Here is an 18,452-nt window from a genome sequence, read left to right on the forward strand (position 1 = left end):
AAAATCCAAATAAATAAATAAATAAATAAATAAATAAATAAATAAATACTTGCAGTGATAAACATCGGAATCTGATAGGAGTAATTGAACACAGAGAACAGTGTATGTACAATGTTCCCAATTACTTTAAGTAGACAAATTAAGTAATACTGTGTTGTCATACTATTCATTCCTCCATTTATTTTTATGTACTTTATTATGGGATATTCAAAGCAAAATAATGATAACATCACTTGAACAAGGAGATAGAAATGGAGAACCACACATAGGTTCAGTTTATATGAGCCAAGAAAGAAAGAAATATATTATTGATACTTAGAAGAATCTAGGATAATCCTTAAAATCCTGGTATTAGTAAATATCTTAGACTGTGTTTTTGAAGTCTGGTGCAGCTGGAAAATAATATTGTGACATCTGTAAAAACTGTGCATTTCTTTTCATCACTTTGTTCACCTTGTGACTCTTCCAGTTTTCAGCATGAATCATTGTTTTCTATATTGTGTGGCTGGTTATTGTAAATGGATTTGTTTCATCTTGCATTTTTCCCCCCACACACATAATCTATGTATATAGTACCTGTTCTGACTAAATGTATTTGTTTGCATAAATTGTTCTTCTTTTTAAAAATTCAGAAGCTGCTGTTTCTTTCTTGAGCTGTGTTATAAAGATTAATTCTTGAGTTATGAAAATAGATCGTGAATTCTGGGCATCGGGATATTGTGAAATGTCAAATGAACCCCATTTTGTGATTGTAGTAATATGATATAATCCAGGCATTTATGTTATTTAGAACAAACAAGAATAGCAGATTTTGATTGTTAAATTATGTGTAGAATTGAATATTTAAGAGGTGTAATTTCAATGACTGTTTAAAACACTTACGAAAAATGATTAGAAAATAATCCTCACCCTTGGATTTATGCAAATGGTATTTCCATTTGATTCATACTGTTATTGTTACACTATCAATGTATACAATATTTGCAGAATAGTTTAAACAAAAATTATGCCCCTGGATAGAGAATTATAGGAAGGAAACATTGAGGAGGAAAATGCATGTGTGCACTTGAAAGCTTCCACTATGAATAAATCTTTGTTGGCTTTAAAGCTGCCATTGGACTTATATTTGACATTGTAACAGAGTTGGGAAGGTAACTGAGGAAGAAAGAATGGTCATGTGAATCAAAGTAGACAGGTGAAGAATGACAATGATCCTAGGATTTGATGGGGAGAAGTAGTGTGTATGTACTACCTGTGTAAATTAATCCAGGTCTAAATTCTAGATGTTAAAAGGTGAAGAGTAGAAGATATATATTTTTTGAATATGAGAGAAATAGTGACATTTGGATGCATAGGGGGAAAATAGGTTGATAATGGAGGAAGAGTTTTAAGTTCTATAGCTGATCAAACTCATTTACATCTTGCAGGGCATTCTCCAGTGCCAGTATGGATTCAGTGAAGAAGGCCATTATTTTATCATTCTCAAGATCTTAAAATAAAATTATACTGTGAAAATATATCAATGTTCCAATTTTATGTCCATTTTGATCAATAGATTCAAGTGGGTAGCCATGTTGGTCTGAAGTAGCACAACAAAAATAGAGTCCAATAGCATCTTTAAGACCAACAAAGATTTATTCAAGGCGTGAGCTTTCGAGTATATGCACTCTTCCTCGGACTAAATGAAAAACCACCATAACACATATATCCACAGTTATGATGATTTTGCATTTAGTCTGAGTAAGAGTGCATGCACTTGAAAGCTCACGCCTTGAATAAATCTTTGTTGGTTTTAAAGGTGCTATTGGACACTATTTTTATTAATAAGGATCAAAGGGGTAATTAAGTCACATTTTCAAGTGTTTTTTTTTTCAGCATTGTTGGCTAGACATTTGACTTAGCTGACAATCTGTGCATTTGTAGATGAAAAATGTGTCATTTTAATGTTTTCTGAAATATCACACTACTGCATTTGGGCATATCTTGTAAGGTTCTCCATGTGAGGAAAGTGTTAGTCAAGTTAATTTGCACCAAATGGTATTGTTTTTTTTTTTATCTGAGACTGGCATGATTCAATCAGCTTTTGGTTTTGTTTTGTTTTTAACCTGCCAGGTAGCTTTTCAGAATCCCGTGGTGTTAAGTCCAGAGAGAATGTAATGTGGCAAGGGGTACCGAACTCTTGCCTCTAGTCCTAATTTTGCCCATGTATCAAATAACAATGTGCTGTGTGAATCACATGAGCACATTCAAACTCACACTATTACTTAGAGGTTTTTTGAAGCCTTTTCCTAAGTGAGCACAAATTTGTCAAGGCAGAAATGTTGGAATTCTGTGTAACATCTGTTTTCATTTGTACAGGAAGTGTAGCTTCTGTTCTGTTCTGTTGACTAACGCAGCTGTAAATATATAGTAGGAACCTTTCCTACCTTGAAGGGTCTGTAGCATTGTCACCTTGGCATCTTCATAGCTGTTATTAATTCCCGGTCCTGTGCTGTCATCAGATGCCTGCCTTCTGCTGTGTTCCTTTTGAATTTAGGAGTCGCAATGTGGATCCTTTGCCTTTTTTGAATCTCAGGATGGCTTACAATAAAAGCAATATTAAAGACCGAGGCTCATCATGGATACAGAAATTTAATTGTGGTGCCTTGTATTTTCAGAAATGATTTTATTGTAATGTCTCTCAGTGGAAATACTAAGATTTGGATCCAACCAGTTTTTCCATTGATAAAAAAGGGAGGAAAGGTTCCAATTTGACTACCAGAAGAGCTACGTTGGAGCTATAGTAATGATTGGAATTGGCCAAGATAGAATCAAAAAGTTGACTGGATCCAATCCCAAGTTTATCATTTTCCATTAGATTTTTTTGTTGTGTGGCATAAAATAAGTGTGCATGAAGATTCTGTCATTGCTTGTTCATGTGTAAACCCAATTTTATACCATTCAGTGAAATGCAGTGAATAAATTAATTTCTTAAGGAGTTGCCTTCTATACGGTCCCCAATATTCAATTAAATGGAGCATTTGAAAGCAAAAAATCGGGGAGAGATTTGGCTAGAAGTAATTTTTTGTTTTAGTGATGGCAAAGCCATTTAGTTTTTAAGGTATAGGACAAATAGGAAAAAAATTGTCTGCCTTTGCACAGTGACCCTGGTATTCCTTGGCAGTCTCCCATCCATGAAGTAAATAGATCTGATCCTGCTTAATTCCCAAGATCTGAGAAGTTCAAATTTGATTGAATTCATTACTAGTACTGCTACTGCTACTGCTATTACCCACCACTCTCAGCAAGCCGGCTCGTGGCAAGTTAAAAGATTTAAAAAAAAAACCATTAACACAACAACCAATAGAAAAAGGCCAGTGTGGCAGAAAAACTATCCTTTCCCATAATGGAACACCTGCCACCCTACTCTTTTCCAAATGGTCACTAACTGAGGAACATCCATGCAGTCAGGAAATCATGTATGTATGTATGTATGTATGTATGTATGTATGTATGTATGTATGTATGTATGTATGTATGTATGTATTTAGTTGTTTATTTATTTATTCTTTATTTTTATTTTATTTTTTTTATAAAATTGGAATTCAGTTGTTTAATTTCCTCTGTGTTTCAGCCATCGAAATTCATCATAAAGACATTGGGTTTTTTCTGTTCCCAAAGTTGTTTTTTTTTTTAAGTTAACAAATCTTGCCTGGTTCTTATAACATTATTTAGGCTTTATCTTCCCATATAGCAAACTTCAGTAGGTAGACAAAGAATTAAGTGAAGCTGTTAGATGAAAAGTTTTATGTGTGGGCTCACTCAGTGACCTGTAAAGATATGATAGGTTGAGCAAATTTTTAGATACCAGACTTTTTACTCTAAATCTTTATACACAACTTACTTCATTGGTAACCCCCTCCTTTCAAAAGAAGTGGTTTCCTCAGGTTTGAGGAGACCCAATAATAAAAGCTGGTTCAATTGTGAATGTATTCAAACAGGAGCTTATTCAAAGCATTAAAGATTTCCATGTCAACTAATGAAAGACAAAATACAATTTTGAAAGAAAGAATATAAAGCTCATGTGAGATCTAAAACGATGGTGAAAACCCATTCTAGATGGCAGGCCTTAATCAAGGCAGCTAAAGTAAAAGAAAGCAGAGGGGTTTGGAAACTTATAGCAGGTGGTAATAGATTGAATAACAATGCTATGAAGAATGTGATCTCTGCTAGAACATGGGAAGAACATTTTGCTAGGTTGTACAATAGAAACCAATCTTTGCTTCCCATAAAGGATCCTTTAAGTTGTTGTGTACAGTGGAATCCTATCTCTATAGAGTTTTTAATGGGAAAGCACCTAGAAGCAATTATATTATAGCAGATATTCTAAAATCAAATGTAGAGTGGTGGGCTCCATTGTTGGCATATTGGTTCACTTACATTGACCAGGCAGGAATAATTCTGGAGGAGCAGGGGCTCGCCATAATAATACCGATTACAAGAAAAATAATAAATCTGATCCTAATAATTATAGGCCCATCAGTCTCATAAATACAATCTGCAAAATTTATACCATGTATCTTTGTGTTAAGTTATGTGACTGGATAGATCAATGGCAAATATTAGACGTTGAGTAGGGGGGCTTTGTACATGGGTGTTCCACATTAGATCATTGCCTTGTCCTGGATTACCTAATACAAAAATATGTAAAGCAAGGAAAAGGCACTTAATATACTGCCTTTGTGTGTTTGAAGGCAGACTTTGACTCAGTCTAATATCGAGACATCTCTAAATGATAGGCACAAGTGATTCACATACAAGGTTGCAAAGTTTTGTCCCACTACAATTCATAAATGCAAAGCTCTTTTACTAATATAATTTTATTAATTCTCATCTTTGCTATTATGATATGTCTTGTTGGAGCCCTTTTATATTAATTTATCATCATTGACATACATTAATTTTAATGTATCTGTGCCATACTGATTTAATTTTTATTTGTTCTGATTCTGTGCAGTTAGGCACTTTGTTTAAACTTGGATGATGTAATTTTATCTAGTTGTTGAAATTTGCTGGATTATTAGACTTTTGATCTTAAGGTAGAATTAAGTCTTTTGAAAAATCTACAATAGGCACTGCAACAAAATGGTCAGAGACAAGTGGAGATTACTAATAATTCTTTACACTTTCATCTGTTTCGATGGAGGTTTTTTTCCACCTTTGCTTCCAAATGGAAGCACTGAGGGGAATGGAGTGTCTTCTGTATGATGTGGTGCTGCAATCAGGTTAGCATGCCATTAGGAAAGAATGGTATGTATTTTCCTGCCTAGCAAAGGTTCCACATTGTTGCCATTTTCCCACTGCTGGCCCATCATGGATGTCACTTCCCCTCTGCTGTAGTCACTTCTATAGCATTGTGACAATCTGTGGCCATTCTCTGATATCAATTTTTAACATAGCCATTGTAGTGTTATAGAGCACATGTAAATAAAAGGGTGGCAAGTTGCCATGTCAGCAGTGACAACCATGCAGAGTTGAGAGCCAATGCAGAGTCACTGTGAAACATGAGTCAGAACAAATTGTGGAAGAACTCTACAGAAACCATCTGCATGTGGAAGCTCTGTTGCCAGCCTCTGCATTTGCAGTGAAAGTGAAAGCAATGGAAAAAATCTTTGCTGATTAGAAGCAGCCTTTATACTCAAATCTGCTTCATGCAAACCTCATTGGCATCAATGATGCTAGCTTTGATGGGGCGTTTTGAAGACAAGGCCAACAGTGAGAGATTTTCAGCAATCCCTATATGAATTAATGTCCAGTGGTAATGGGAAACTTCTTGACATTTAATGCTGAAGCACTAATCTTTTTTTTTTTTTAGTTTCTTTAAAACAGCTTAAATAGTATGCTAGCTTTTCCTCTAGATGTAATTATCTGGTTTCACACTTAGAAAGTAAAATATCAAGTTGTAATGAGCGTTTTTATGTTTCGTGCATTGAATCCCCGATATCATAGTTTTTAAAGGTTCCATAATCATTGTCTGTCTTTAGTTGCTGTTAATCATTTATTACATACTTAGGCCTAGACTAAGAATAACAGAATGCTCGAACTTTTCGTATTTTTTAAAATTTGTATTCTTTGGTTTATGATAGTTGAGAGAACAATTCCATTACCAATTTAATTAAAAGTATTGCTTTTAAGTAGTTGTAACATATAGGGAACACAGTTCAATGCAAGCATAAGTTGGCTGTCCTAATTCACTGTTTGAATACATCATTGTAGCCAATACGTTTCCTGTTAGCCACAAGATAGCATACAATTAAAACTAGAATCCAAATAATGGTTCTCCAGCTTAGCTATATTATAGCTCAAGACAAACAAATTGGTCCTTGGTTTTAATACTCTCTCTATATTCAATCTTCAGCGTGCTGGATTATGATACGGAGAATCTAAATTCTGATGAGATCTACAGCTCTCTTCGTGGAGTAACAGAGGCAATTGAAAAGTTTAGTTTCCGTAGTCAAGAAGATCTAAATGAACCAATCAAACGTGATGGAAAAAAGGACTGTGATATTGTAAGTAGCCTGGAGGGGGCTGTGAAATGGATTTTGAAATTGATTATCCTTTATCATTCAAATAAATTAAATATCCTACATTTAACTAATTTCCCCACAATGGAGTGTCTCATATACTTTCTGATTGCCAAACTTTAATACTATATTTTGAAGCAAACACTGACCTATCATAAGAGTGGCCATTTAACCTTTTTTTGTGCATGAAGCAAGCTTCATATAAAAGGCCCTCCAAGTGCATACTGTGATTTTTAATTACACATCACAATTCCCCTCAAAGGAGTATTGGAGGGTGAGGCCAAAACTAACACAACTGCATGAGTAACTGTTTCAAACAGATGTGGAACATCTACATGTTTAAATTTCACATAGCAACCCACATGTTAATCAGGCCATGTTTGTGCATCAAATGTATATTGGACTAAGTAACAGAGCAATTCCTGGTTTTAATATTTTCAACATTTACCTTTTATTTCATGCTGTGCGTTTGTGATTTTTGTTACAAAGGACAAAAAAAAGAGAACATTCTTTGTAGGAAACTTTTTCTTCCTCTATGGATATTTCTCTCCAGTGCTGTTAGACATACAAATTCTACAGTGAAGGATTGGAATCTGGCTGACCTCTCCTTCCTTCCATGACATTCCCAGCCCCACCTATAGTTTGAACATTGGACTCTATATTTGTATGCCAATAAAGGTTTTCTGAGTCTGAATCTTGGACTCTATATATACAGGAATCCAGTGTATATTTTCCATAGCCTCACTGTCCGTACACCTTGTTTTTGTAGTGTGCAGATCACAAGGATAAGTCATTGGGCTTCAAATATATGGGCCACTAAGTAAATATTGATATGCATGACAGGTGGGAGCATGCTGGAGTGTTCTGACTTCCCACTGCATGTCCGAAAATCTGCATGGAGCTTATAATTCTCTTTGTTTTCCTTTAACTCTGAAAATGACAATTAGAAACCAAATTTAATATCTCTCTGCAAGTTTAGTAATCCTGTAGCATGATAGCTAGCATTTAAATACCAAGAAAGTAATAAAGCTATTACTAAATAGTTTCTCATTGATGTATACAAGTATTAATAAAATACATTATCCTCTTCTGTTTGGCCAAAGAAAGTAATTTTCCTGCATGTTTGGTCCCCAGGTTTCTCGAGATGGTGGGATAGCCTCAACAGCCATTGATGTTCGTGGAAGCAGTGATGTAGTGGAAGGAGGAAGGATGGCTCTGGACAACAAAACTTCTTTACTCAACACCCAGCCCCCACGTGCCTTTTCAGGACCCCGAACCCGAGAATATAACCCCTACCCATATTCTGACACTATCAGCGCCTATGACAAGACCGCTCTTAAGGAAGCTGTGTTTGATGATGATATTGATCAGCTTCGGGATGGTTGGTATTGTGTTTTCTAAACTCTTTGATGATAGTTTTCCATATTTAATTGTTAATGAAATGTCGTGCTAAAACTAGCTTCCTGATTTACATCACTTGTTTATTCTACCAGCTACAAAGAGTTGCAACAAAGCTTTGAGAACATCTTATAAGATGCTTATGAAAGCCTATTGGATGGCAGTGAGAATGGATAATGAGAGTTTTATGCTGTTTTCACTGCATCCACCACCTCTCACCCAGCCCAGTTATTCAGGGTAATTTGATTGTTAACCATCCTTTCAGAAAGGTGTTCAAATATTAGTCAATCAGAAATTGTGAGGCTCTTTGCAGATAAAATTTCAACACTCTGCCACGGCCTTCCACTAATTTTTAATACAGTGAAAGAAATGGAGACCCTTTTGCCACCTTTGGAGGTAGGTTTTGATCGCTTCAGATGCCTTATGCAGGCTGACGTTGACAGGATGCTAGGTTCTGTTAGGCATACCACTTGTCTACTAAACCCCTGCTCCTTGTGGCTCCTTAAAATGGATGGCAAGAAGGTTGGAGGACCACTCCAGAATATAATAAATCTCTCCCTTTCTATGGGAACTCTCCTGGACAGTCTGAAACAGAAAGATATCCGTAGGACCTGTCCAACTACTGCCCAGTTTCGCATCTAGCATTCCTGGGTAAGATGGTTGAGAGAGCTGCCATGGACCAATTACTAGCATAACTGGATGATGCATCAGTCCTGGACCTGTTCCATTCTGGCTTGCGCATTGTCTATGCTGGACTGAGGCGGGTCAATGCTGCTTGTGTTGCTTGATCTCACAACAGCATTTGAAATGGTAAACCACAAGCTTCTTGCTTGCTGCTTCATTGATGCGAAGATACAGGGGACAGCCCTTCAGTGAGTGACCTCCTTTCCCTGTGATCAAGGGCAAAGGATCACTGTTGGGGAGAATCAGTTGCACTGCTGTGAACTCCATTGTGAGAGTTCCTCAGGGAAAGATTCTGTCCCCAACATTTAACTTCTTTATGTGTTCCTTTGGCCGTCTTGTCTGGAGCTTCGGGTTTGGATCCCCTCAATATGCTGATGATACTCAGCTCTATCTCCTTATGGTTTACCAACCATATACCCTTCCAAGTTTACTGGCATGGTGTTTGGAGGCAGTGGTGGACTGGCTGAGAGCAAATTGCCTGAAGCTAAACCTTTTGAAGACAGAGGTCCTGTGGCTGGGTAGGAAGGACCCAATCAGGAAGAGTGTTTAGCAAAACTGGATGGAGTGCAGCTCTCGACTGTACACATGGTTAGGAATTTGGGTGTAAACTTCAATACCTCCTTATTATTGGTGGTCCACGTTATGGGAGTAGTGCAGCTGGCATTTTTCCATCTTTGCCAAGCTAAGTTGCTAGCACCCTATCTCGCCCTGCATATCTAAGGGACCTCCTATCTGGGTACACCCCTTGAAGAGCCCTTCAGTTGGCCCTTCAATTGGCAAACACTAATTGACTAGTGGTCCCCAGCCATAAGCAAATACCCTTGGCCTCAACCAGATCCAGGGCCCTTGTGACCCTGGCTCCTACTTGGTGGAATGAGCTCCCTAGGAAGATCAGGGCCCTATCAGAACTCAAGCAATTCTACAGGGCCTGTAAGACACAACTCTTCCTCCAAGCCTATGGTTGAGGCCACTGGAATCTATGATAACATCTGATCAGGACCTCCCTCATCTCGCCCTCTCCCCTTCTTCCTCCCCAATTATGGGGCCAGAGGTTTAATTATATTTCATCCTAATTTAACTGTATTTTAAATTTTATAAGACTTCTACTGCAATTGTATGTCTTGGACTTTATTTGCTCACCACTCCAAGGCATCCTATTGTGAGGGAGTGGTATAAAAGTAACTAAATAAATAAAAAAATAAGAAGAAGAATTAGCATAACCAAACACAGACTGCACAAACCACTTGTACCCGAGGATGGGAGGGCTGCAACCAACTGAGCCTGGCTGTGTGGCTTAATAAGAGAAAGGCGCAGACCAGAATGAAGACTTCTGACCCTGCCGACCCAGCTAAAAGCAGTTGGCTACCAGGAATGCTGTCAGGCCCTCCCTAGAAAGCTTGCAGCTGTGGAAATAAGGTGATGGCTGTGGTTGAAAGACCAGAGCTGCCACAAAATGGTATCATTCTATATCACCACTGGTAAATAAGTATGTTGAGGAACACAGATTTTAGGATTAGGCAAAATATTTTGCATCTTATTCACCATAGGGCAACTTAGTCCAGGTTTTTATTAGAAGTCAAATGCCTGAGAAGCATTAAGGGAACTATGATTGCCAATGAAATTTAGGGTGGAATGTAAGGATTAAATCTACTGTATGCTCCTTGATAAGTGCACATCTATATTTATAAAGTGCATTATGGTAAGTGAAATTGTTCTGTAAGCTTCCCTTTCTGCAGACTGCTATATTGGGACATAGAGATCCAGATGGGTGTAGATTCTGGTGTGCTGGACCAGAGAGAGGAATCAGCCACAAAGCCCACTAGGCCAATTACCATTGTTCAGGGTACAGAAGCCCGAGCAAGATGGAGGGGTGGGGAAAAAATGTGATTGACCTAGAGAAAAATGTCAACACTAAGGAAAATTTAAGAGTAAATGTTAGAAGTTACAGATCAAACTGCTGAACTGTTATGAACTAAACTGTGTGACCAAGGAATCACAGGGGAAACTTTATGGGTACAGAACAAAGAAATACTTAATGTCCAATCCTCAGATATTTGCTATTAATTAATATCCAGTCCTCAGTTATTTACTACAGTTGTTGGTGTGACTTGCTTTTCCATTTGTTTCGGCAGTGCCCATTGATCATTCTGATTTGGTGGCTGATCTTTTGAAAGAGCTGTCCAATCACAATGAGCGAGTGGAAGAACGGAAAGGAGCTCTTCTCGAGTTACTGAAGATCACAAGGGAAGATAACCTCGGAGTCTGGGAAGAACATTTCAAGACCATTTTGCTTTTACTACTTGAAACACTCGGAGACAAAGATGTAAGATATAGATGTGTTGAGCACCCCTTTATTGTCCTTTATTCTACATCCTTTTATTATGAGAAGTGTGGGCATTATAGCTTCTGAAGCTTTCAGGGTAGGTTAGTATAGTAACACCTTTTCAAGGACATTGTGTTTCTGGCTCCTGTTTCATGAACCTGATGCCAATAGAATTCAGTACCAGTGAAAACATGGCTCAGTTTTGGAACAGAATGCACTGGTGTTCTCTGGCCTTAATTATGTTGCCTTGGATCTTATGGAAGCCTTCTGTGGTGTTATGGCTGTAGCACTAGCATAAGATCATAGTAGAGGAATTTAACACTTACAAATTAGTGTTATACAGTTTATTAACACTTGGGTCTCCCATCAGATGTTTGGATAAGTGAAATTAAACTGTGTTGGGAACATGATCAAAGATTGTTTCAGTGCTTGTACATGCTTGCCATATCCTGGGGTTGTGTATGGAACTTGATTAAAGACATCCTGGTTTGATTAAGCTCTACGTTACCATGACATCTGAATGTGAGTGCTTCGTTAGATTCAATCCACAATATGCATTGGTCAGATGTGTAAATTCAGATATTTTTACAATATCAGGTTCAGATTGAACTCCTCCTTTTGCCTCCTCTGGTACAACTACCCCTAAGTGTAATTAATTAATTGACTGATATAGCATTTGCAACCAATTAATTTCTATGCATATTGATCATTCTGCTGCCCCCCCCCCTCCAAGACATATAATGGGGGTGGTGGTGGAAGAAATGCCAGACCTTTATCATTTCGTGGTCTATTTAGATAGCAAATATGAAATACCTAAAATCCTGTCTATGTTTTTACTTGCTTATAAAATTGAGATGCTATTAAAATGTTACTGTGAAGCAGCCAAGAGGACTGTTTGCATGCCAGTTATTGTTTCCAGCTTTTGTTGTCATAGATGCATCAAAAAGATATAATCAGGAGGCAAATCATGTGCTAGCACATGGATTGCGCAGGTGAATACAAAAGCATCAGGATGTACTTAAAAAGTTCAGTCTGGAGCAAGTTAAACTAAATATTCCTCTGTTGAAACTGTAGGCACTGTTTGGCATGGCTGTCATCCAAAAACATAAAGTAACAGTTATGTAACCTGGGCAGTTGTTCTGCTACTCTCCTAACAATATTCCTGAAGGAAACAGGGTTAGTGAATGGTGTAGTTGGTTGCTGAATGCTATAGCAACAAACTGATATATCCATAAGAAATGTAATTTGCAATGAAAAACCTTGGATTGGTAACAATACTTTATTATGTCCTGGATTTCAGAAGACTAGATAAACTAAATTTGCTTAACCTCAATTTAAGTATCCCTAACAAATCAGTCAGTTGGGTTTGTTTACTTATTGACGTGTATTTCAGAAACATACTGGAATTTAAATGCAAAAGATTGTTCATTTGAAGCTTTCTGTTGGATGGTTTAGATCAGTGGGTGCTTATAGGTGACTATGGGTATACAGAACCCTCTCCCTCGGTATTTTTCAGGTTCAGGTATATTGAACCCAAAGAATATTGGTATTTCCTGATATTCCTGAATCCGAATACCAGTATGCTATTCTGATTCAATAAATATTTGATTATGCCATTTTTTTCCAACCCCATTATACCCTGTGGGGACCATTCTAGTCAATGTTCCCCTTGGGGTATAATGGAAATTCAATCTGGGGGTTTCTGGGGCTTTGGGGGGTGGGTTGTGAGATAGAAATATCTCATTTGCAACACAGCTACTGGTGCCTTTCCTCAAAAAACTCTCCAAGCTTGAAAAATGTTGGGAGTCCAGTTCTATGGGCCCCTGAAGAAGGTACCCCATACTAGGTTGCTTTCAATGGAGTCGGGGGGGGAGGTATTTCAAAGTGGAGGAAGTGAAATGGATGGGTTAAGTGTCTCACAGCCATTATAGCCTAGAAGTAGATCAGTTGTACCCATCAGCTGTTAGGCCAAAATGGCTGGCAGCCATTTCACTGGTCTATTTTGCTATGCCTTTTAAACATAATACCCGCCGTGAGCCTTAGGGGAGTGGCAGGCTATAAATTGAAGTAGTACTAATAATAACAATAACAATAATAACAGCAGATCAGCTGCAGATATGTAGTGTTCAGTTGTTAGGTTTAAATGTCTCAAAAAGCTACTGGAAAAAAGTCCAATGAATGTTCAGGAAAGGCGCATTTTTCAAACATCATTTCAGGGGCTCCAAACCAAGTTTGTGCCGCATTTTGACTCCTGTACTGGTTCATGCCCATCCCTAGATATCAAACACCTCATATCCTACATTTCCTGTTTTTTACTAGAACAAGAGTTGTGCATCAGTATTATTTCCAGCTCATTAATGTTGGCTTCATGTTAGTGATTCAAATAATGGTTTTTCTGACATGTGTTGCTACTTTTCTTATAGCATTCAATAAGAGCCCTGGCATTGAGAGTGTTGCGAGAAATCTTGAGGAACCAGCCTGCAAGATTTAAGAACTATGCTGAACTGACTATCATGAAAACTTTGGAAGCACATAAAGATTCTCATAAAGAGGTGAGTTATTTTGGCTCTCCTAGTGCTGCTTATAGAGTGAGTACTTACCAAGCAGTGAATCTCAGCACTCAAAATTTATGTTGCCCTAGCTAAAACTTGCTATTGGTACCTTGAATGTAAAGAAGAGTTCTTAAAACAAATTTATATGTACACAAGGCCATGCCTCAGAATTTTCTTCCCTTTGTCTGAAGCATGTACCAGGGTCCTATATCTTGAGATTTTTGCAAGAGGTATGTAGGTAGGTAAATAGATGTAATAATGCAGTTTTAACAGTGAGTAATAGCATTTTAGCGAAGAGGGAAGCGTGCTAGTGCCCTTTAAGGCAACTGTGAGAGAGACATGCTTGGCATATCTGGAAAAAGTTACAAAAGAGTGATCCAACGTTCTCCTTGCGCCTCATGGAGTGCTATGATGGAATGGCATACTTTGCCACTAATCTACAAATGCCTAATCAGTAATAACTAAGCAGCAGCCAGCAGCAAGTATCATTTTTTTAAAATCCTGTACTTAATAAATGTCAATAACCATGACAGATAATGCAAACAAATGAGAGAGGGAGCTAAGTGTGTGCACAGATATGACCATAATTCACACATGTACCAGAGGACAAAAACTACAGATTCTAAATCAGGGGTAGTCAAACTGCGGCCTTCCAGTTGTCCATGGACTACAATTCCCATGAGCCCCTGCCAGCATTTGCTGGCGTTTGGACATCTGGAGGGCCACAATTTGACTACCCCTGTACTGAAAATGTTTCATCTGATATGTAAAATGGAATAGGCTAGTTGCCAAACAAGGAGCCATGGGGAAAGAGTTCCAGTGGCACTGCATAAAAGGCTGTGTTCCTAATGAACTCAAACTCTGATCGGAAATTTTGTAATGTGGGCAAACTGTCTTTCACACATCCAGACCATTTTGGGATTATTTTGGGTTTATACCTATACTTCAGATTGGGTCCAGAAGTTAAGAAGAAGCCAGTCTAACCCTTCCATTAACAAAAGTCTTCTGGAGTGCCTTGCAGTATTCTGTTCCAGATGTAAAGGAAGCATGGATAACCATGATTGTTGACAAATGGCATCTCAGTCCTGACTAAACTAGGTTCAGATTACTGGTTCTCATACAATCAGTTACAGATCCTGATTCAGGACATCTGCCGCTTCATCTTAAAAGAAAAAATAGGTCTGGGTGACATCAACATACTGATGATGCCAGGGACATATCCAGGGATGGGGGTTTAATACAGCAAATTTCCTTCCATTAATGAGCTGTCTCTCAAACACTATGGTAATTTCAAATAATGTCACTCCTCCATGCCCGTCCTTGTTTACTACAGGATCTTCTTAACAGATTTGGGTTTTGTTTTTTGTTTTTTTTAGTATTCTGAGTGTTATAGCACTAAACCAATATATCATTTCAGTGCTATAGTGGCACCTTTGAGATGCCTTGACTGTCTCATTGGTGCTACTATATAGCACTATAGCACTCACCATATAATGTTAAAAAGAAGTCTGCGGAAGATTGCAGAGCAAAAAGCGACATTGTAGGAAGTGCTATGGACATTTTAAACAGGGCGCCAAAGTGATTCAGAAGCACAGCAAAGGGGTAGAAGATAAAGTAATGCAGTTTCTCTCAAAAGTAGCTGAACCATACTTAGCTAACCCTAAACAAGTGGGTTTGTATGAACCGCTAAATAAAGTCTACTAGCAGCCGATTACTAAAATGAGTCTGTCTGAAATGGCAGGAAAAATCTGTTAGCAATCAGTTACTAAAATGGAATACGAAAGCAGTTTGAAAATGGCCATAGTGTTTAAGCTCTATAGTAACATATCAATTACTGACAGTATAGCAGTAGTGCGGAGTAGTGGTTAAGATTGTCAGAGGAGTAATTTGGAAGGCCCAGGTTTAAATCCCCCTTGTGCCATGGAAGCTTGTTGGGTGCCCTTGACACTCTCTCAGTCTAACTTACCTCACAGGGTGGTTGTGAGGATGAAATGGAGGAGAGAATGATGTAAGCTACTTTGGGTCTTGTTTGGGAAGAAATAGGAGGTATAAATAAATAAATGTGCCAACTGCCAGTTAAATAAAAAGTCCTTTGGAGGTGTGGGGAGGGTGGGATGGCAACCATAGGTGACTAGGACAGGGACAGTGCAGGGAAACCTTTGGTATAAAAATGGGGGAAAGCCACAAAATAAAGTAACCAATTGGGCTACAACATATGGCCATGTAACCAGTGTAAGGAAGAGTGGTCCTGTGTGGTTTAGCATCACGGAAACTAATGTGTAAAGATTGTCTTTAGAAAGGGAGGGCAGGAAATATTTAATCCGTTTAATAAATCAGCATGTCTGTCCTACACTTTCTTGGAAACAGTTTCTCCACACGACACTAGTTTTTTGTAACAGCATTTAGCAGCAGTTGTAAACTGATTTCAAGATAAAGCAGTCGGACAAAACATTTTGTTCTAAAGGAGTGCCTTTATTGGCAGGCTTCTCCCAATTGTGCATTCTTCTTGACTCACCTTGTCTCGATGCCCTTGTTTTCTTTCTGAATCGCCTCCATGAAAGAAAGGGGAAGTTTGCCATCTCCAAGTTCTCCTTCCATATTCTTCAAATCATATTTTTGTACAGCTGTGGCATGCAACCTAAAAAAATATTAGTGTTGAAATATATCAGAGTTTTTATCTTATTCATCTCTTGTGTGCATTTGTAAATGTAAAATGTGAGTTTTGATGAGGCTACATGTGTGCATTCCATCAGTCACTGGAAGCAATCTCCACATCGTATCACTCCACTTGAGTCTTCCCAGAAATTCTCCATCAAGCAGACATGGAAGAATGGCAGCAGACGTACCATTTATGCAGGCATGCAAGTAGTGAGAGCCAGCTTGGTGTAGTGGTTAAGAGTAGCGGCCACTAAGCTGGTGAGCAAGGTTTGATTCCCCGCTCCTCCCCATGCAGCCAGTTGGGCTCATCACAGCCCTGATAGCACTGTTCTCACAGAACAGTAATATTAGACCTTTCTCAGCCCCACCTCACAGGGTGTTGGTTGTGGGGAGAGGAATGGAAGGTAGCTAAGCCACTTTGAGACTCCTTTGTGTAAGGAAAAGTGGGGTATAAAAACCAACTTTTCTTCTAATTTGGCAGTAATGAGTGGGAAGACCAATTACTATGGATAGATCTGTAATCATTTCAGAAACCTTAAATAGTTAATTTGTTGTCAAAGTGAAGCTTCATGAGCCAGGAAAATGAAAGCTTATTCAGTTATATTTAACTTGCTTCACTAGTCGAGGTTAAGTTGGGTATCAGCCCACTAATATTATAACCCTGGTAATTTAACACAAGCAGAGCTGCCATTTTGTATAACATTAAATTGAGCTCTATGGTTTTTAATAGGGGGTGTACATTTATTTCTTTAACCAAAGAAATCACTAATGTAACATTTCTTGATGATTTTGATAACACATGCGCAGCACTGGGAAGAAAAACATCTACCATTCTGTTCCCAGGTGGTTAATATTAACCTAATTTGTTCCAGTGTATTTACTCAGCCATAGCTACCTAATAAAAAAGGTTATTACAATTGATTTCTGACATAACATTTTGTTGCCTCTACCCATGAAATAATCAAATGGGTTCCGAGACAGATCTTAATAGATCATTTGAACACTCCTGTATTTATCCTCCCCCCTCCCACTTATATAATATTCCCAACTGAAAATCTAGTTCTGTAGCACCATAGAGGCCAACAAGATTTTCATGATACAATCTTTCAACAGTCAAAATTCCCTTTCTTAGATACCCTTCTCGGAAACTTTGCCCTCCTCAGCCTCCCCCCACCATCTCCGGAAAACTCCATAGCAGACCTACCCATGTGTGCCTGCACAGACTACGCTCAGTGAAGGTCAATTACAAGTAATGTTTTCTCTGACTTAGGTAGCCCAAGAATCCATGTTTTTTTTTCTTTAAAGAAATGTCATGGAGCCCCTGCCACATGTCTCCATCAGCACATGCCAGACACCTCCTTTCCAAAGTGGCTGTAGCAAGTTGCCAATCCCCCTTGGAGGCTCCTGTCCTCTTGCTGCCTCAGAACAATGGCAAGATCATTATCAGCTGCACATTGAAAACAAGTCTGAGAAAAATGTTTTGATTGTTTGTCTGTGGACAGACCTCAGAGGGTAGCTGATCCTAGTGGACCACAGCTCGGGTGGCCCTGATCTAAAGTCTGGTCAATCTTACCACTTGATTGGGAGGGACTCTCTCTCAGAGACAGCAAGAAACTTCCTAGCTGGAGGGCATAGGAAAAGGCATGGGAAAACTCCCAGAGCTACTTGGAGAAACATAATAAAGACTAGCATCACATAGAATGTGACGCTCCAGTATTCCCTTGAAACCCACCATTGGCGACTGTCTGTGGATGCAGCATGGCAGGTACCTATATCTGTGTACTGGAAAACATATTTTAACACAGTTCAATGTTATATTGAAAATTATCACTGTGTTTACATTAGGACTGTACCTGCTCAGTGCCCCTCACATTTTCTGGCTAGTGCTTGGGGTGCTCTGGAAGCTGAGTGACTGATTGTAGTGGCAGTACTATGAATACCCTCCCTTTGAAAGAGGGCTAAGCTGATTATTTCCTTTTCCCCTGTGGCAGAGAGATCCTTCCCCCATCCTCCTAACAAACTGAGAGGGCTCCATTTTCATGTAAGTAGAAAAGCACAAAAAGGCCTCGTCTTCTGTCCTTACAAAGGATACATGGAACACATGAAATACCCTTGCAGGACCCCAAGACCCCCCAGATGTCATTTCAAGAACTATGGGCTTAGCATAAGTTGTGTTAGCTAAGGAACTGTAATAGGATCCTTTCAGAACAGACAGTATCACCAAAAATCTGGCTATCCTCTCCATATCCATGGATCCTCTCATTCTTTGACATT

The 18,452-nt window shown here is 38.6% G+C and overlaps 1 protein-coding gene across 32 annotated transcripts in view; it reads left to right on the forward strand.

Moving 5' to 3' along the window:
- The window catches only part of CLASP1 (cytoplasmic linker associated protein 1), a 260,988-nt gene that overhangs the window by 223,810 nt on the left and 18,726 nt on the right, over positions 1 to 18,452 (forward strand). For all 32 annotated transcript variants that reach the window (XM_077320493.1, XM_077320491.1, XM_077320498.1 and 29 more), the window contains 4 exons: positions 6,398 to 6,548; positions 7,698 to 7,944; positions 10,778 to 10,968; positions 13,392 to 13,520. In XM_077320493.1, the coding sequence (XP_077176608.1) occupies positions 6,398 to 6,548; positions 7,698 to 7,944; positions 10,778 to 10,968; positions 13,392 to 13,520 (718 nt within the window). The remainder of the gene's footprint in view (positions 1 to 6,397; positions 6,549 to 7,697; positions 7,945 to 10,777; positions 10,969 to 13,391; positions 13,521 to 18,452) is intronic.

Source organism: Paroedura picta, chromosome 2 (assembly GCF_049243985.1).
Source record: "Paroedura picta isolate Pp20150507F chromosome 2, Ppicta_v3.0, whole genome shotgun sequence".
NCBI lineage: Eukaryota > Metazoa > Chordata > Lepidosauria > Squamata > Gekkonidae > Paroedura > Paroedura picta.